The following is a 21,246-nucleotide window of genomic DNA, read 5'->3' on the forward strand; positions in this document are numbered from 1 at the left end:
AGGCTATTAATGAATTTTAGATCACTGAATTGCTTTTTTTAAAATTTTTTAATTATTATTATTATACTTTAAGTTCTAGGGTACATGTGCATAACGTGCAGGTTTGTTACATATGTACACTTGTGCCATGTTGCTGTGCTGCACCCATCAACTCGTCAGCACCCATCAACTCGTCATTTACATCAGGTATAACTCCCAATGCAATCCCTCCCCCCTTTTTAAAAAGGTTTATGACAGGGGCCGGGTGCGGTGGCTCGCGACTGTAATCCCCGCATTTTGGGAGGTTGAAAAGCGGGTGGATTGCTTGAGCTCAGGAGTTTGAGACCAGTTTGAGGAACATGCCAAGAGAACATGCCTGTCTCTACAAAAAGTACAAAAATTAGCCTGGCATGGTGATGCGTGCTTGTAGTCCCAGCTACTTGCTAGGCTGAGGTGGAAGGATTGCTTGAGCCTGGGAGGCACAGGTTGCAGTGAGCCGAGATTGCACCACTGCACTCCAGCCTGGGTGACAGAGTAAGACCCTGTTACCCCCTCCAAAAATAATGTTTATAACAGCACAGGACCATTTAGTTTTCTAAGGCTGTGGTTTAGATGTGGGATATCAGTTGGTATTACAAGTAGAAGGGGAAATTGCCACTAACCTTCCATGCTAAATCCTATTTATCTATACTACTCTCTTAACTATCAGTCTAGGTATGCCTATTAATGTACCACATTAATGAGACTGTTGATGTAGAAAAAGGTTGAGAACTAGTGGATAGTGTTTCTCAGACATTTCACATTAGCTCTGACGGTAGAGGATAATGAACATTTATCTCTGGAGGTCAAAGTGTCCATCATAATAATGAATTTCTTTTAAGTCTCGTGTAGTATATTTATTTAAATTTTATATTGTTCAATGTTTAAAAATATAAAAAATTAACTACAAACGAAAGCAATGAACAAGGTAAATAACTCAAAATTTGTTACAGCCTAAGGTGATAACATTTTTCCAGACATTTTAGAACTTAAATGTTTCATAAGTGAACAGAAACTAGATGTAGGTGGGGGAAGGAATCTTCCTAGCATTCCAATTGTATCTCTAAATATATTTTTACTGATTGACTTGGGAACCATGTATATTCTTATTTATAAGATAACACAACCTGGGTTCCATTAAACTTACAAATAAACTGTGAAAACCCTTCTTAAGTTGGAGACTCCATAGACATACAAATGTTACTGCCACTGTTAAAAAACACCAGCTTATATTTTTACTATGATGTGAGAATGTAGCATCAAGTCTGATGCTCAAGCTAAAGAATGTCAAACGATAATAACAGGAAGAAAATTCACAAGTGTTATGGAATTTCTCACCTTGGTTTATAACCAAGAGAATCTAAAACATATATCTACACAAATACTTGTATGTGAATGTGCATAGCAGCATTATCCATCCATAATGGCCAAAAAGAATAGTCCAAGGGTTCATTAATTGTTGAATGGATAGCCACAAGTGGTATATCCATACAATAGAATATTGCTCAGCAAGGAAAATGAAATACTGATATATGCTACAACATGGAGGAACCTTGAAAACATTACGCTAAGGGGAAGAAGCCAGTCACAAAAGGCCATATAATGTATGATTCCATTTATATGAAATGTCCACAATAGACAAATCTATAGAGACAGAAAGCAGATTGGTGGTAGTGTGGGGCTGGGAATGGGAGGGGGAACTGACTGTAAATGGGCATGAGGGGATGTTTTGGGGTGATGGAATGTTCTAAAACTGGATTGTGGTAATAGTTGTACATATCTACACATTTGCTAAACATATTCCAATGATATATTTACAACGGGTAGATTATACTTCAGTACATTTAAAAATTTAAAAAACACTTAAAAATGCCCCAAAAGAAGTCCCACAAAACTTGAAAAAAGGTTAACTCTCTAAGATTATATGGCAAGAATATAGGCATCACACATCCACCCCTGTCCCCGGCATATCGTCACATAAGACACATGTACCTGGTTTGATAATCATAGTGCTGAGGCGTTCCAGGCATCTGTGTATTCTTAACATGCTTGACAAAAGAAAGATGCACTTAATTCATTAACAGCATCCTGACAATCACACTGCCAAAGAGAAGGCTGAAGAAACACTTTAAGGTAATAAAAGCTCCTATGTCATTGATAGCATGAAGATGGACTGGCATCAAGGTCTATTTTAATGTTATATTATTACTGGTCAACCTCTTTTTACCTTGCTGACATTTAACAATAACTCCTGGTAAGTTGAATGATACTACAATGGTATCCATTCCTCTCTATGTAATATGTAAATATATCATACTAAAGTTTTAGTGTTTATTGATCAAATAGATAAACGACCATTTACATCCAACCATTTTCTTACCTCCCAAATCCAGACATATTATATGAGAAAAGTTAGTGTATGGACAGTGATAAGGTTTGGATATTTGTCCCTTCCAAATCTCATGTTGAAATGTGATTCTCAGTGTTGGGGGTGAGGCCTAGTGGGGGCGATTGGATCATGGGGGTGGATCTCTCATGAATGATTTAGTATCATCCCCTTGGTGATAAGTGAGTTCTCACTCAGTTCATGCAAGATCTGCTTGTTTAAGAGTCTGGGACATCTTGCTTCTCTCTGTCTTCCTCCTGTTCTTGCCATGTGGTGTGTTTCCTTCCACTTAACCTTCACATCATGATTGTAAACTTCCTGAGGCCCTTACCAGAAGTGGAGCAGATGTTGGCCCCATGCTTACTATACAGCTTGCAAAACCATGAGCCAGTTAATCCTGTTTTCTTTATATATTACCCAGTCTCAGGTATTCCTTTATAGTGACACAAGAAACATCCTAATACAGACAGTTAAACTAACACCAGACACAAACGTTTATTGGAATATTTTATTTACATTTTATATTTAAAGAGAATCAATACAAATTGGGACATATTTACAGCATTTCAAATCAGCGTACAAGAATGCAATGGTTTCATCCATTCAGCAAACAAAAATACATGTCTGTTTTATTTTTGCCTAAATTCTGCTAGAATTTGAACAAAATTCTAAAACAAAAGATAAGCCACACAGAGTACAAATAAAGTGCATTTTTAAATAGCTCTATTTAACTTTGGTGGATGAAGCTTCAAACTTTATATTAAGGCACCTGGAATTCTCCCCTGCTTCTTTTTCAAACCAGGAAAATGCATTCACAAAATTTATAGTTACATGGACAGAATTTTAGTTTATCTAATGTAATTTTAGCCCATTTAGGTCAAACATAAACTCAATTTGCAAAGTAACATTGTTTGGAAAACATTTTCAACAGACTAATTTTACAGAACATTTTTTTCTGTAGACTAATTCATGCACAAAGATCAATGACCAATATTAGTGTTACTTACTCTGTCATTACCATTTTCAAACAGTATGATGATTCATATACTGTGCTTTTGAAAAATCCCACAAGTTTGAGAAATAGTTACACAGTATTTTTGTAAGGAACCTTTTTGTCTAATCTTGTGTCAAGTTGATGTCACTAATATACCAATCAATTCAGTTCATAATCTCTGATAAACTATGGTTGACACTCACATGAAGTACATTCAGCCTAATTTTAAAAACAAGAAAAAGTTAAAATGAATATTTTGCTTTAATCTTGTTCTATTAACTTAAAGTAGCTTAAATAGACATTTCAAGAAGAACTAGCCTAAGTTTGCACTGCTTTTTACATTACAATTCCAGATCAATATAAGCACCTGGAGAAAAACCCTGACACATATAGCCCAAGCTAAAGTAGTAGTATTTTTCATTAAGATACTATCATAAAATAAAGTGATTACAGCTACTCCACATTTTAAAAGCAACATGTTTTTATAAGAAAATTGTTATAAATGAAAAACATGACTTCTTGAAGACAGTTTTGAATGTCTAAAAATGTTGCTATCACTATTGAGAGGAAACTTGCCTATGAAAAACATTATAATGAGTTTGTGGAAAAAAGTTAACAGGTTAAATATTTTAAGCCATTTAACTATAGCATAATAATAGTCATCTCTGCACTTTCAGTATCACTCTTATTTTATTAAATTTATCCAGTTTATTAATAGAAACTAGGCCCTGATTGGCAGTTCTGTTATTACTAACGGTTCAAGTTTTCTATTGACACAGACTTTAAGATTTAATTTCTCGAACAGCAGTCTCTTGATCAGGAGTTTCATCTTCTTCAAAAGTTGGGTTGTCAACATGAGGAACAACATCCACTGACACAGAATTTGCTTCATGGTTTACCAGCTGTAGATTTTCATCTAAAAAAGAAATAGCAATTTTAGGATGATTTTGCCCCTCTCTTCTTTTAAGACAAAATTCATCATTTAGTTCCAAGAAGTCTTTCTTATTTAATTTCATCATACTCTGATTATCATTCTCATTCCCTGTACCTTTAATAATTATATGATTTATGCTATATCTTACATAAAGCATATATGGCATTATTATATTGATTTATAATTGCCCCTTTTTTGATTCACATACATGGGTTTATTTCTACCCAGATTATAGCCTCCTTAAGAGCAAAAATTATGTCTTCTACTTCTTCCTTACCTTAAATATAACAAGCTGTTAAATCTGGCTATACATTTTTTAAGTGTCCAAACCTGGGAACTTAAAAAAATTACCAATGCTTCTTCATACACATAAATATAGATAGATAGATTTAAAAAATCAACCAGGAAGTTGGAAGGATGCCCAAAATTGAATACAAACAGTAATAAATGAACTTAATTGTATTATAAATGAAATACATAATCATGTGAAGAGCACAGGGAAGAAAACAACTAAACTTAAATAACATTGGAAAACAGTATTTTGACTCTAACCTGTAAGGCTAAAAACAAAAAGAACCGTACACTAGTTACTGACATTGTTTTACACAGGGGTATGTGTTAGCAATGCTGAAACTATTTTATGTATATTCTATAATTGAACAAATAAGTAAAAATACTGTGGATAAAAAGAGTCTTTCTCCTTTCACTGTCGGAGAAAGGAGTTACAAATAAATAAAGGGAGAGGCCAGAATGAACCCTGTGGTGTTGGATTGGAATCAGACGTATTAGTAGGGTCATTGTTTTTCAGATAAATAGATGAAATGACAGATAGAGAAATAATGTATATGTATGTGTATATTTGTGAGAGTAAATATATATATTTTCTAGTCTTGTTCACTAAAAGGGCCAATAGCAATGACACCCCAGTAGCAATAAACATGCCTGTTGCTCAGATTCTGGTTTTGAAATACCATTCTCCAGTAAAAGGCCTCCTGAAGAAGTGGCTGATTCTAGGGCTAGGACAGGGAAAGTACAAGGTTAACCTAGATTTTAGCCTAGGGACTAGCAAACTCCAGCCTACCCGCCATAGCTAAAAGTGTTTATCATGGTTGTAAAAGGTTGTAAAACAAACCAACGAAAACAAAAAATAAGGGTATGAAAATGAAGAGTTACGGCCTTCAAAGCCTAACATATTTACTATGTGGCCCCTTACAGAAAAAGTTGGCTAATCCCAGACCTAGAACACCTTGTGTTACCAGAAAGTAAGAAAGTTGAAAGAACACAGAAATCAACTTGAACAAGTTCCCAATGACCAAATCTAGGATGATATGAGCAAGGGATAAACGATGAGAATGATATTATAGAATGAAAGAAACATCTAGATTCCTATAGTATAATAAATAAATAATTGAATAAATAAATGGAGGAGAAGGAATAGTTCTTCCTTACATTAGAAGTTTAATCAATAAATGTACAAAGAATGATGGAAACAGAAAATCACCATTTGGTAAATACTTCAGCAATAATTACTGCAAGCAAGAAGCATCAATGACTGCTAAAAGTAGTGGGTAGAAGTATGATGAGAACCAGGACATTTGTGTAGTCTCCAAGTATCTCTCTATAAGATATTTAATAATTACAAAGGGAAAAATAGTAACTTTAAAGGGAAAAACCTGGCAGACACCACCTTAACCAAGTGGGCAAAGTTTGAATCATCAGTAATAAGACACCAACATCATGTGCTTCCTGGAATGATATGGGGGCACTGAAAGGGGCACAACATCAGTTCTGTAGTATTCTTGACAAAAATGGACAATAAATTTAATCACTCGGAAACAGCAGACTTGCCCAAATTGAGGGACACTCTAGAAAATAACTGACCAGTAATCTTCAGAAGCATCAAGGTCGTGAAAGACAAAGAACGAAGAAGTGTCACAGATTGGAGACTAAGACACATGACAATTAAATGCAATGTGGGATCCTGGGACAGAAAAAGGACATTAGTGGGCCAACTGGTGAAATTTGAGTCAAGTTTATAGTTTTGATAATAACATTTTATCAGCAAATTTCCTGGTTTTGATAATTGTATATGGTTACATAAGATGTTAACATTTGGAGAAGCTGGGCAAAGGGTATATGGGCATTTTTTGTATTATTTTTGAAATGTTTTTGTCAGTCAGTCTGAAATCATTTCAAAAGTAAAATAAAAAATACCTGTGCCCGGGCCCTGCACCTCATGTTAAATCACAGTTGCTCTGAGGTACAGCCCAAACATCAGCAAAGTTTAAAATATCTCCAGGTGATTTTCATATACAGCCTGGATTGACAGTAGGGCCCTTATTCAATGGTTCTCAAAATGTGGTCCCTGGACTAGTAGCATCAGTATCACCTGGGAACCTGTTAGAAATGAAAATTCCTAGGCATCACTCAAGACCCACTGAGTCAGAAACTCTGATGGTGACCTCTCTGTTTTAATAAGCCCTCCAGGTGACTCAATGAATAGTTTGAAAACCAGTGCTCTAATAGAACTTAGCCCAATGATGTGACACACAACATGAACTATGTGTATTTACAAAGTTATGCAAATCAACTATCACCATAAGAATCAATGGCTAATACAAAAGATGAAAGATTCTTAAACTAGTAATATGTAATCCCAGACAAAATGAAATCTGGTTTAAGTGGTCATTCATTCAACACAAATTTGAGTATCTACTATGTGCTAGGTGCTAGATAGACAATAGCGAATATAAGACACTGTTCTTACCCAAAGGAACTTTAGAAGTTTTAATACAATTCAGTGTAGTAAGTGCAATGATTGAAGTTCTATGGAAGCCAACAGCAGGGCCATCACATCTAGTCAAGAGAGGCTTCTCAAAGAGGTGTCAGTCTTAAAGGAGAAACAGGAGTTATACTGGGCTCCCCTAATTTCTTGGGTAAGGAAGAATGGAAAGAATAGGCAAGGAGAAGATAGTGGCTCAAACTATGACTGTGGAATTAAGGTTGGAAATTAGGGGACAGAGTTGAGAACACAGATGTTTAATCAATAGGAAGGGGAAGTGGGAAGAATTTGGGATATCCTTAGTTTCTGTTTTGGGGCACTTGGGTGAGTATTACTATTATCCAAATTAAGAATACAGGAGGAGGAACATGGATCGCTATTTCATTTGCTTTTCAAATCTCTGCAAAATCTATTGTGCTTACCTCTTCCCCCATCCCACCCCTACCCACAGAAGAACAGAACACAAAAAGAGTAGATTGGAATGTTGTTTTTTAAAAGACTAGCAATAAATTATCTTGTACACTCTCTTTTATCTTTACTGAATTCTATTACCACACAATTATGAGAGTACAAGATCATCTGGAGCAATCAGACAATGATTCTCTATTATAGGTAGAATAATCCACCCATTATTAAGATACTTATAACTAGTTTATATTCAAGGGAAGATATATACAAGAAATGCAAAGTTTGCCTCTGCATGGTTATATTCATTGTGCTATCTTCAGAAGTGGTATCTGTGGCACTGATAAGCCTATGAGGACAAAGGTTTATATCATAGGAAGCTGAAAGTTTCATAAGTCATCTTGACAATCAGTTTTTGTTTTACTTTTATGCTAGAATTAAATCATCTCAAAACGAGGATTGTTGAGAGAAGACTTTCAAACCAACAAAAACATGGAAAAGATTGAGGTTAAAGGGAAAATAATTTTTACAGGGGTTTTATCTTTATAGGGAAAAACAGAACTCCCTAAAATTTCTCATTTGGCATAAAATTACTAAGTTGCAATATGAATTCATATGAATTTTGAAAATGATATATTCAATTTTAGTTTCTAACAGTTTGTTCATTTCATGGTAAATAGTCAACAGGTGGCAGCACATACCATTCTTAAACAGTTTCCTATTTGCAAAACATGGTTTCTGGAGAAGCTGGGCATAAATCAAGCTTTTGTAAATTGAATTCTATTTTATCATTTCAGAATTCCTTTATCTTAACTTCTGCTTTATCTGCAATGAACAATGGCTTCTAAAGTTTAAAGTTTCTCCTTACCCTCTGTAAGTAGTTAATAAGCCAAGATTTAAATGCATCAGAGAGAAGCGTTCCAATAAATCTTTCTTTTGTAAATAATCCCCACTCTGATGCATTTCATCTATTTCAAATACATTTGAATATATGAATATTAAGGTAGGGGTGCATCCTTCATGGCATTATTTTAAGCAGAAAAAACTTGGATCATGATAATGGCTGAATAGAACAAACGCTAAAAAGCAAGAGTACTATACAGGCATATGATCTACAATGAATTGTAGTGCACTCATTAACCTTTAGTATGCTTACTTGTTGACTGCACGTGTTCCTCCAGAGGTGGTTCATCTGCTCCCTGTACTGAAGCATATCCAGATGATGCGGTCTCGCTGCGATTATCCTCTTCATGGGAGGAGGCACTATTGGATGTTTCATTGGATACAGGGACTTGTAAGGACACTGATCCATCTTCAACATCCACCTTTAAAGAGCATTTGAAAAAATTAAAAGCCTTTCAGTGTACACGCTTTACCTCGACATATCACTTCAAAGTTTCTTTATAGGTGACTCATTGCAGCAATATTTCTTAACCTTTTAAACCTATGATCCCTTTTGATGGTCACGGGTCTCTTGTTTGCCCCAGTCAAAACAGAGTAACTGGGTCCACCAATGGGGTGAAAGATGCTATAGGCAGAGTGTACTCTCATCTGATATGTTCATTTGAGTGATCCCAGCACTTCATAAAATAATGCTGGGTACAAGTTAGGCCCTAAAAAGTCATGCTGTCCCCTATGGAACTTGAGAATCACTGTCATCTATGTATCGTCCCATGTCAAGATCTGAGCTTGATTTTATGTTGTATCTTGAAAATAGGCCTTTTTTTCATTTACCAAATATAAAATTATAATTTAGTATTTATTATGCTTTCTCAAATTATGTCTGCTTATTTAACTCCAAGTTTGGTCATTATGCAACATTAAAAGATTACAAAAATAGAAAGAGGGATGCCAAGTTGGTGGTTTACATGGTTATCATTTCAAATTCTGACCAAATAATTGAGTGTATTTGGAAAGAGGGAGGAAGAAGGAAAATGGAGATGGCCCAAGATGGCACCTCATTGTCTATATGATATAAATATGTCTGGTTTTAGGTATAAACTGTAAGTATGGCATATTACATAGCTAAAAAATAAGGATGTTATTTTGTTGTTTTCCCCAAAGCCCAGGCATATATTCTTCATATAAATAACATATTAATGTTTACCTCAATTCCCAAAGCTTTGAGTATGTCACATTTGCACATGGGGCAAGTCCTGTGTTCTAAGAGCCATGGGTCAACACATGTCTTATGGAAAATATGGCTAATGCAGAAAAAAACATAATTATCAGTTGTGAAGTAGCAACACTTTGCCTAATATACATTAACAGATTACTTAGTGTAACTTTTAGTCTTTGAATGGATGCCTTTTCTTTTAAACACACTATTCATACAGTGAAGGAGCCACAGAAACAAAATTTGGAAATTCCATAATACAGTACTTTTAAATGTAAAAGCCTCACTACTCTAGCTCCAAAAAAAATATTTTCAGTACTCATTTGAAAATGGCTAGGATGCTACCTGACCTAAGACTTTGTTCATTATTTCAAATCTTAAACAGTTATAATTCCCTAACTGATAAATGGTACAGTCATTCTCAATAATATAGTCCAATATAGTATTGAGTACAACAACACTGTACTGATGCTTTAGGCAATGTGATATGTTCCAAGAGCATCACTATTGTATTAAATAGCTAAGAGAAGGAGTGTTAAGAACAACCTTCAGGAGAGGGATAATTTATAAAACTAAGGAATGAACACTTCCAAATAGATGCTCATGAGTTGATTTCATTTTATTTTTTTCTCGATGGATTAGAATACATTTAAAAAAAATATATATATATATATAGTGCTGGCTAGGTTCTCAGTTTTCTATGGAATTAGTTTAGAACAAATTGAACCAGATTACAGTTAGACTTATACCAATTTCAGTAGTATTAATAAATGAATGAACATAAAAATAAACCATTCTATATTTAAATGAAAATAAGTTAAAAATAAACATTTTTAACATTAATGTGGAAATATTCAAAATAGTTTTCTTCCATCACAATCATTTTTGTGGGTCAGCTATTTTTATTGAAGATATAGAAGAAAATCAAACTTACTTGCAGGTTAAGATGCGTACCAAATCATTTGGTTTATACAATTCAATGCACACAGCACAACTGTCTCCATCAGGGCCAATTTCCTACAAGCAAGTAGTTATTGTTACTCTGACAGATAAGAAAAAATATATTAAACTGCAGAAGAAGATCAGAACATATATGTACTTAACCAGCCTAAATTCCTATAAAAGGAGGAGCATTATATCACCGAATGGTTATGTAACTGTAAAGTTCCCAAAGGTGATTTAAAATTATCCAGACTTTAAAAAGGTAAAAGAATAAAGTGAAACAAAAGGGGAAAAGAACCAAGAGAAACATGTAGCACTCATTTAAACTATTTTTCCTGATTTTAGAATTCATAAAATACCATTTGTACAAGTTCTATAACTTTTTTCATTAAAAAAATTAAGGTATAATTCATATACAGTAAAATTCACCCTTTTAATGTACAGTTCTGCACGTTTTGAAAAATATATAGTCACTTAATCCTTATCACAATCAAGATACAGAATAGTGCTATTACTCCTAACAAACTCTTCCAAACTCTTTGTAGTTATCCTTTCCTCTCATCCCCACCTTCTGGCAACCACTGATCTGTTTTTATAGTTTTGGCTTTCCCAGAATATCATATAAATGGAATCATGCATTATCTAGCTTTTGAGTTTGGATTTTTTAAACTTAGCATAATGCATTTGAGATTCATCCATAATGCTGTATGTATCAGTGGGGTTCCCATCACACTTTTATTGCTAAATAGTATTCCATGATATGTATGTACCACAGTTTATCCATTCACCAGTTGAGCAATATTTGGCTTTTTTCCAGTATTTGACAATTATGAATAAAGCTGCTATGAACAGTTGTGTTTTTATGTGAACATAGATTTTTTTCTCCCTTTAGAGTAAATATCTAGTAGTGAGATTGCTAGGTGTTATGGTAAGTGTATTTTCAACTTCAGAAGGAACTGCCAAACATTTTCAAATTGGCTATACATTTTGCATTCTTACCAGCAAATGAATGAGAGTACCAGTTGTTCCAAATCTTGACCAGCTCTTGGTATTTTCAGTTGTATGTATTTTAGCCATTCTAATGAATGTACAATGGTATTTCATTGTGGCCTTAATTTGTATTTCTTTAATTATTAATGATGTTGAACATCTTTTGTGTGCTTATTTGCCATTCATATTTTTTTGGTGGATTGTCTGTTTTGCTTGCCAGTTTTCTGTTAGGTTGTTTGTATTCTTACTGTTACATTTTGAGAGTTCTTTATATTCTAGGTACTGCTCTTTAACAGACATACGATTTGTAAATACTTTCTCCCAGTCTGTACCTTATCTTTTCCTTCTTCTAACAGTGCCTTTCAAAGAACAGAAATTCATTATTATTATTATTATTATTATTCTTTAAGTTCTAGGGTACATGTGCATAACGTGCAGGTTTGTTACATATGTATACTTGTGCCATGTTGGTGTGCTGCACCCATCAACTCGTCAGTACCCACAACTCGTCATTTACATCAGGTATAACTCCCAATTTTGACAAGGCCAAATGTACCATTTTTTTTCTTTTTTGGACTTGTTTTTGGAGTTATATCTAAGAAATATTTGTCACCCAAGTCATGAAAATATTTTTCTTTAAAGTTTTCTTCTAAAAATTTCATAGTTCTAGGTTTTATGTTAAGGTCTATGATCTATTGAAATAATGCTTACATAGGGTATGAAGAATGGATTTAAGTTCTTTTTTGTTTGTCTGTTTGCTTGTTTTTTGCTTAAGGATATCCAATCACTGCATATGGATATCCAACAACTGGCTATCCTCCTGAAAAGGCTATCCTTTCTTCATTGAATTGCTTTTGCACTTTTATGGAAAGTCAATCGACCATATATGTGTGGGTTTATTTCTGGACTCTCTCTTCTGTTCCGTTGATCTATAAATCTATCCTTTTTCCAATACAACACTATCTTGACTGCTGTGACTTTAAAATAATTCTGCAAATCAGGTAGTATGAATCATCCAAAGTTGTTCTTTATCAAAATTGTTTTGTTTATTCTAGTTCTTTTGCATTTTCATCTAAGCTTAGAATCAGGCTGTCAATTTCTATCAAAGATTTATACTAGGATTTTTATTGAAACTGCATCAAATCCATAAATCAGTTTGGTGGGGAACCGACATCTTAACAACAGCAAGTCTTCTGACCCATGAACATGGTATATGTTTCTATTTATTTAGATCTTTTTTGATTTCTCTCTTTCATTAGTGTTTTACAGTTTCATGGCTTTGGTAAGATTTAAAATGGTGTATTATTTCCATAAGTTCTATAGCTATTTTTGAAATACATGTTTTACCCATCAATGGTAGTTTTCAACTATCCTAAATCTGAAAATACATATTCAAGCAAAGTTACACTAAAGCATTGTATTAGTTTCCTGTAGTTGCAGTAACAAATTATCATAATTCAGTGGCTTAAAACAACACAAGTTTATTCTCTTACTGTTCTGGAAATCAGAAGTCTATAATCAAGGCATTGGCAATACTGTGCTCTTTCTGGAGTCAGCAGGGGAGAATCCCTCTCCTTACCTTTCCCAGCTTCTAGAGAGTGTCTGCATCCCTTACCACCTAGCCCCTTCCTTGTATCACCCCAACCTCTTGCTTCCACTGTCACATCCCTTACTGTACTGTGGTCAAATCTCCCTCTCTCTCCCTCTTATAAGGACACCACAATTATATTTTGAATCTACCTGGATAATCCAGGATAATCTCCCCATCTCATGACCCTTAACTTAATCATATCTGCGAAGTCCTTTTTGCCATATAAGGTAATATTCACAGGTTCAAGGGAATAGATATCTTAGATATCTTTGGGGGGCCATTATTCAGCCTACCTCTAGAATCAAATACATATAAAAAGTCAATAAGGTTCATAAATGACAATAAAAGCATACTTAGGAAGAACATTTAGCCTGAACAATGGCTTGGTAGTACTGCTTTAAAACAAGTAGCATTTAAAAGTCATGAATGTACCTTGTCTCCTTGTTTCAGTGTGCGTAGTTGAAGCCTTCCAATAGCTTTTTTAGCATCTGCCTTTAATTGCCTCTGTAAAAAAAACAGCAGGTATTAGAAAAACTATTTTTTAAAAGAAGTATGATGAAAAAGATAGAGAGGATCAATAAATATTTATCAGGTAAAAGTCAATATACAAACGAATTTTAAAAGATAAAACTTAATTATCCATAATAAATGTCCCATTTACCTAATATAAGGCAGGATTTTCCAAGTTACTGAGACTTTTCACTTACTATGTTTCCCTACTTTCTTAAACAATACTGTTGGGACCATAATGGTAAAAATACATTTCCCCCACCCCTAATGGATTCAAATGCTATTAATTTTCAAAGCAATCTTCCTATTTGTAAGCTCAGAGGACATTAACATGCATTTTTTTCCAATTTCCTTTTTGAATCATGTCTTATTTGGTGGAAAGTGCATAGGATTTGGATTCAAATGGTTCAAAATCTGACTTTGTCACTTACTCAATGAATAAGCCAGCACAAGTCATTTAATTATTTGAGCTTGTTTATTTATCTATAAAATGAGGGTAGTACCAACCTTTACACTGTTTGGTATTAAGAAAAATATTGGTGTTTATAACCACGATTGCTTTGTGAAGAAGATTGATTCTGGGAGTGGTCACCTTTTATTGTTTCACTGAGCATATATCTAGATGTGTCTGGATATGCAAAAGCAAGCCACAGGCTCATTTATGGAATAAAAACTAAAACATTATGCATAATTGAGTCAGAAGTGAAGTTGCGGTGTGGGAAGAATCTCCCAGGTGAGGGAAAGACTATAAAGAGAGTCTATATAGTCCAATAACATTGTCCCTCTAGGTGGGGTGAACCAGCCAGAGGAAAAAATCCCAGGTGATATTTGTTAAGATATTTGGCATCAATTTGAAGTTATTGGTGATGCTGCAAATACTTCATTCCCCTTCACTAAAGTCTACTACATACACGAATGCCTCAAGTGAATATAATACACATATGAATTGAAGTAGAGGCTAAGTATAACACTTGGCAGATGCTGTGTTGATATGGTGAATATTTGTCCCCTCCAAATCTCATTGAAGTGTGACCCCCAATGTTGGAGGTGGGGCATGGTGGGAGGTATTTGGGTCATGGAGGAGGATCCCTCATAAAGGGCTTAATGCCGTCCTTATGGTAATGAGTGAGTTCTCAGTTCACGCTGGTTGTTTAAAAGAGCCTGGCATCTGCTCCCTCTCTCTCACCCTGTGACACACGTGCTCCCTCCTTTCCTTTTTTCCATGATAGGTAGCTTCCTGAAGCTTTCATCAGAAGCTGAGGTTGGCACCAAGCTTCTTATATAGCCGGCAGAACCATGAGGCAAATCAACTTCTTTTTTTAAATAAATTACCCAGCCTCAGGTATTCCTTTACAGCAACACAAACCTGACTAATACACGTGTGGAATATAACAGTAGCATGTGCAGGATGGCAAGATAAGTGATCTTTCTATTTTGAACTGTAAAATGAACATACTTAGAAATTCGGCAAAAAGTAGGCCCCCAGAACCAGAGATCATTGTGAGAATGTAAGCAGCTTCCTTCCTATATGTACCCCCATCTCCAGCTGACATTTATGTTACATGAAAATTAGAGATAATATAAGTATTTAGTATAATGTCTGGCATATAGCAGACACTCAAGAAAATGTTTATTACATAAAATGTAAACTACCATTCATCAATAAGCGTAACAGGTACTTGCCAACATATATTTGCTACAAATGCTACAAATGCTACAAGTATTTGTAGCAAATATATTTTGGAAGGTAGGAATCCATAAGTATCAGTATGTGACAAATCTCCTTGATGTTCAAATCTGTCTCCTATGTAAGATATCATTTTGTGAAAGATATTTAACTTAATGCCAAGGAGAATATTAGCCGAAGTATTTCTTTGCTGTCACAGGAAAAGCAGAAACCTCTCAGATTATTACCTGACCAGCAAATAAGCCTATCAGAAACAGTGAATAGGAAGGCCTAGATCCTAAGAAGGAAAAGAGGTGATAATCAAGGCACTTTCACTCCCATTTTGGGACATAATTGTGAACTAAAAAAATTCTATGATGGGACTTAATTTCAGCACAAATATCTTCCCTTCTATTTTGTTACTTGTAAGATAATAATAGAGTGACAGTGAACAAAGGTACACCTAGGATCTTTAGATTACCGAGCCCGACATCTAATCAGACAGAGAAGAAAACTGATGCTCAAAGAGGAAGAATGTCTTGCTCGAAATATCAGAGCTAGTGTGAGCCCCACTGAAGTGCAGAGTTATATCAAAGTAGCTATTTGTTTTGACTGTAGCATGGAGTAGGAAACTACTCCTACCATTTCCTTACAATATACAGTTGTTATACAGTTTAAAATTTTTTTATATCCATTACCTCATTTAATCCTCACAGAAACCCCCAGAAGAAGGTAATATCCTCATTTTAGAGATGCTCAAGTGGAGGTTGAAAAACTAAAATAACTTATTCAAAAGGGAATGCAGCATCTAAATAATTAAGCGGGTACTGGAACTCTGCTCTTCATATTCCAAAAGTCCATTACAATATAACCATCCATAACTCAGCTGTCTTTTGATGTTTTTCTAGCTTCTGGATTCCAGGGTCTGTCAAACTGTGGCAATCCTTCCACCTGTATGCCTACCGGGTCCTGGCCCTGGCCCACACACCTACACTTCACTACTTTCTTTTCACATAGATCATGAGTCAGTTGGACATCGAGAGGAGAAAAATGCAAATGAGAAAAAAAAAAAGCCAGCAAGAAGAAATGGGAAAAAAATGTAATTTAGTTGATGATGTCTTTCAGAATCATTTTGCTCTTTGTCCTTAAAGCAATTGTAATTTAGGTTTAGGCAACAAGCTGTATAACACAGTTTGGGAAAGCTCTCATAAGGAAGTGATACCTCTCTAGGGTATTTACTTGATTCAGTCTATACAGTCTGATTTCTCATTGCAAAATATTCCATTCAATACAATATAAATGTCTGAATATCCAGTGCTAGTGCTTATCAATTTATCAGGCATTAATGCCAAATATATAACTTTCTTAATTATAGCCAAGACTATAATGCAAATTAATTTGAAGTGTAGGATCAAAGGGAAACTTTGTATATAATGTCTGAGTCTATGCCCAGGAGAACAGTAGAACTTGCATTAAGGCCAATGCTAGAAAATGATGGTGGGTGAGAATACAAAAAATAAAAAAATAGGGCCAAATCCAAAAATACCAGAAGACACTAGACAAGAGATTTGATTTTTAAAGGATCTCTAAAAGATTTACAGCATAGCATAAACTAATGTTTAACAAAGCAGCCTTAGAATAAAAATGGGTTTAAAAGAAAATTTGAATATTTTCAACAGCTCTTACTGGGCTTATATAAAGAAAAGTTATTTTCTTTAAATATGGATGCAAGACAAGTGATTTTAGTAAAAAGCACAAACTGTATTTTTAGAGCTTAAAGGAAAGTCACTCGCAAAAAAACTGCCTCACGATATTCAAGATAGTACTCAAGATATTTCACTGTGACACTGATAGCAAAAGATCCAAGATGCATGCTTCCCTCTAAAAAAAAAACCTGAAATATGGGAACACCATTAGGACCCAGTAGATTATATTCAATACATATGTTTGAACAACATTATGTCAGCTTTTGAGTGCTCAAATATACCTCAACATTTAAAGACAATATGCCCCATGCGAACTGTAATTTGTACCTTACTCCTTAAAAAACAGAATTTCAAGAATGTATCTATATTATTATACAAATTATATGGGATACTTTTCCAATGCCTTGCTACCATATCAGAATTTCCTTAGTCTATAAATTCCAATAACACATCATTTCCACCTCTTATCTTGTTCAGTAATTGTATTATTAATGTGCCTTTCTCTCTTGAGTAGCAGGAGGACTGGGCCTTAGTCACTTAGAAAAAAATTTCCCAGTGGCTAGAGTTTGCTCAAAAACTATTTTCTGAATTTAGAAAATATAAACAGACTTTCTTGATTTTCTCATGCAAGACACTTCTCATTTCAATTATTAAAAGTCTCTACTCCATTAAGTTTGGGTAAAGAAAGGTTTAGACATTAATTGAGCATTTGCCATGTGTCAGGTTGTAAGCTTTTTACATGTGTCATCTTGTTTAATCATTAACAACATTGTGAAATAGCTATTTCAACATCCAAGTTTTACAGACAAGAAAAGTAAGGTTCAGAAGCTTGACTAAAGTCCAGACAGCTGGTTAGTTTCAGAGCTATGATTCAATTCAAGCCCAGGTTCTATCTGGCTTTAAAGCCCATGATCTCTCCACTATTGTACACTGCCTCCATTGTGTAATGGCAAAGAAGCCTTTCACATTCCTTGTGAAGAAGACAAACGAAGGAAATTTTAAAAGCCCCTTCAAAGCCAGCAATTATCCAATCTTAAAATTCTTCACAAACTAGCTATTTACTGTGATTTGGGGAATTTTAAAAAGCAATGTCAAATGCCTTTTGCCTTTCCCCTCCTCCTCTCTAATCCTAAGAGATACCTGGTCTAAGAATATTTGGCAGTAGAACTGAAGACTGATTCAAAGAAGCTGGTTGTTGGCCAATTTTCTTAACAGAAGCTTAATGTGACTATTCTGACTAATCAAAAGCTGAATTCGCTCTAGTTAGTGAAGAATCTCGACTATATGGGTTTTTTTTTTTTGGTTCTGAATGGGAATGTATTGGGGTTGAAGATAAAATGTCAAACTAATGATCATTCTTTATTACAATGTTCAATTTTGAAATTATGGTGAATGCAAAGATATTCTACCTAGTTCATTGGTGTATTTATATCCAATTAGGTAAAATATATGTTTCAGTCTAGTGATTTGTCAGCCTGATTTTTGGTCCCAGGGCATTCAGCTTTTAACTTAACTGAAACCCACATGAATAGTATTAAGTATGTAGTTAAACCTAATTACTTGATGGAGGACAGGGTCTGCAAAAAGCAAGAAAGGAGAGAGATATAAGCAAACTAGATTTTTCTGAAGTCACCATATTTTACAAACAAACATTTTCCTAAAAATGTGGTTAAGAGTTTTAACACAAGATATTTAAAATCAAGAATTACAGTAAGAGGATTCTTTTCCTCAGATATATTCCTAGGACAAAATAAAAGTCTGAGCCATGTGGCTGTTTAGGAATATGAGAACTGAAAGAAATCTATTTTATTCAATAAAAACCTATCCATAATATTTGAGCGAAAGTATTCCTACAGGTAAGAGGAGGTGCAGGCTATAAAATTGCTTCCCATAAATCTATGGAACTACAGACCACTCCCATGAAGAACATAACTGTGAGCAGTGTAAGAAAATACACTGTAAGGAAGAACCATGAAGAAAGGGGGAATTTGACTCAGTAGATAGGTTATAGCTCAGATTATAGCAGTTTTTCAAAGAAATGTGATTAACACCCTTTAGAATTTGTGGTCTAACTTCAAGTTTGTATCCTTTGACCAACATCTCCCCATTTCCCCAACCTCCCTGGCAACCACTTCTCTGTTCTCTGCATCTATGAGTTCAAAATTTTTAGATGAATAAATCCTGAGGATCTGTTATACAGCATGGTTTACTTGAAATTTGCTAAGAAAGTAGATCTTAAGTATCCTCACCACACACACATAAACACACACACACGTAACTATGTGTAGGGATAGATGTGTTAATTAATTTATGTTAATCATTTTACAATTTATATGTATATCAAATCATAATGTTGTACACCTTGAATATATACAAATTTTATTTGTCAATTATACTTCAATAAAGCTGGAAAAAGAATTAGTGATATAAATGTAAAATTAGAGTAAGTGAATATATAAAAATCCTGAGACCCATTATAAGAGCTTTCTTTTGTTGAGTAAGAAAGTAAGAAGAAAGACTGTAAATCTAAGTCCTATTTAGACAAGGATTTAATCTACTCTTCTTACACAAGAGTCAAAATTCTCATGGTTTCTGTAAAAGACCCTGAACTACTCTCAAATGTAGGCAGAAATAGATACATACATGTGAACACACGAACTGCAAAAGTATGTATGTTAATAGTGGTACAGTGTGCAGGTACTTAATGAATCTTCCAGGTAATTTCGTGTACTAGTGGAGTAGAAAAAAACTTAATGTAACCAGAAATAGTTTAGATAATTTTTAGTAGTGCTTTAAGTTGAAGCACAGATTTTAAGATATTAATGTAGGCTAGTCCTTCCTCTTCTGAGAACACACAGGAGTGCTCTTTCTCTCTGGCAGCAAACTACAGAAATGTGTGGCATCTCTCTGCCCAGGGAACCAATTTAAGTGTTGGGGTCCAAGACTCAGATGAAGGGACTGCTTACTAGGTGCATCCTGCTAGCAACTGGCCATGTTGCCTGAAACTCAGGACCCCAACAATGAAACTAGGATATCATCAATCTTGATTGTTGTGAAAAGCAACTCTGACAGGCTGGTATAACATGGTCCATTGTTCCAGGTGTATATAACAAAATTATCAATCACTAACGTAAAGACCACTTTGAGAGCCACATTCCCAGGGTTGGCCAGGGGCCAATCATGGTTCCCTTGAGGACATGCCAGGAGTAAGCAACTACATCTGTTGTGTTACCTTTTTCCTCACAATCCATCCAGTTGGTCAAAGACTTTTTATAATAAAACTTTCAATGCAGTAACTATTTGTACAGTATTTATATATTATCACTTCAGTTAGTACAGTAGTCAGTATAGTTACTATACAGTAACTACACAGTTAGCATAGTATTTATATACAGTGTACTATATACAGTATATAGTTGACCTTTGAACAACATGGCAGTTATGGGCACTGGACCCTCACACAGCCAAGACTCCACATATAGCTTTAGACTCCCCCAAAACTTAACTACTAATAGTCTACTGTTGACTGGAAGCCTTATTGATAACATAAACAGTTAATAAACACATATGTTGTATGTTATATAAATTATATACTGTGTTTGTACAATAAAGTAAATTAGAGAAAAGAAAATGTTATTAAGAAAATCATAAGGAAGAAAAGAATATATATTTAAAGACAGGGTCTCACTGTCACCCAGGCTGGAGTGCAGTGGCATGATCTCGGCTCACTGCAACCTCTGCCTCCTGGGCTCAAGTGATTCTTCCACCTCAGCCTCCCAAGTAGCTGGGACTACAGTCACATGCCACCATGCCTGGCTAATTTTTCTATTATTTGTAGGGACAGGGTTTTGCCATGTTGCACAGGTTGGTCTTGAACTCCTGGGCTCAAGTGATCCACCTGCCTCGGCCTCCCAAAGTGCTGGTACGACAGGCATGAGAGAAAATATATTTTATCTTAATTAAGGGGGCGTGGATTATCATGAAGGCCTCCATCCTTCTTTCTTCACATTTACTAGGCTGCAGAGGACGAAAAGGATATATTGGTCTTGCTGCCTCAGGTGTGGCAGAAGTGGAAGAATATCCACATATAAGTGGATTCACGTGGTTGAAACCCAAGTTGTTTAAGGATCAACTGTATATACTGTTCAGTTAGCACAGTATTTATATATAAGGTGCCATAAGAACAACATAAGTCTACCTAATACT

At 34.8% G+C, this 21,246-nt stretch overlaps 1 protein-coding gene across 2 annotated transcripts in view; it reads right to left on the reverse strand.

The window, feature by feature from the left end:
- Positions 1–2,874: 2,874 nt before the first annotated feature.
- Positions 2,875–21,246, reverse strand: part of RNF128 (ring finger protein 128, E3 ubiquitin protein ligase) — a 122,446-nt gene continuing 104,074 nt past the window's right edge. For both annotated transcript variants that reach the window (XM_011970461.1, XM_011970460.1), the window contains exons 3-7: positions 13,591–13,662; positions 10,570–10,652; positions 9,627–9,723; positions 8,676–8,844; positions 2,875–4,314 (exon numbers count right to left, since the gene is read on the reverse strand). In XM_011970461.1, the coding sequence (XP_011825851.1) occupies positions 4,181–4,314; positions 8,676–8,844; positions 9,627–9,723; positions 10,570–10,652; positions 13,591–13,662 (555 nt within the window). In that variant the 3' untranslated portion in view covers positions 2,875–4,180. The remainder of the gene's footprint in view (positions 4,315–8,675; positions 8,845–9,626; positions 9,724–10,569; positions 10,653–13,590; positions 13,663–21,246) is intronic.

The sequence above is a fragment of the Mandrillus leucophaeus genome, unplaced genomic scaffold (assembly GCF_000951045.1).
Source record: "Mandrillus leucophaeus isolate KB7577 unplaced genomic scaffold, Mleu.le_1.0 Scaffold949, whole genome shotgun sequence".
Classification (NCBI taxonomy): Eukaryota; Metazoa; Chordata; class Mammalia; order Primates; family Cercopithecidae; genus Mandrillus; species Mandrillus leucophaeus.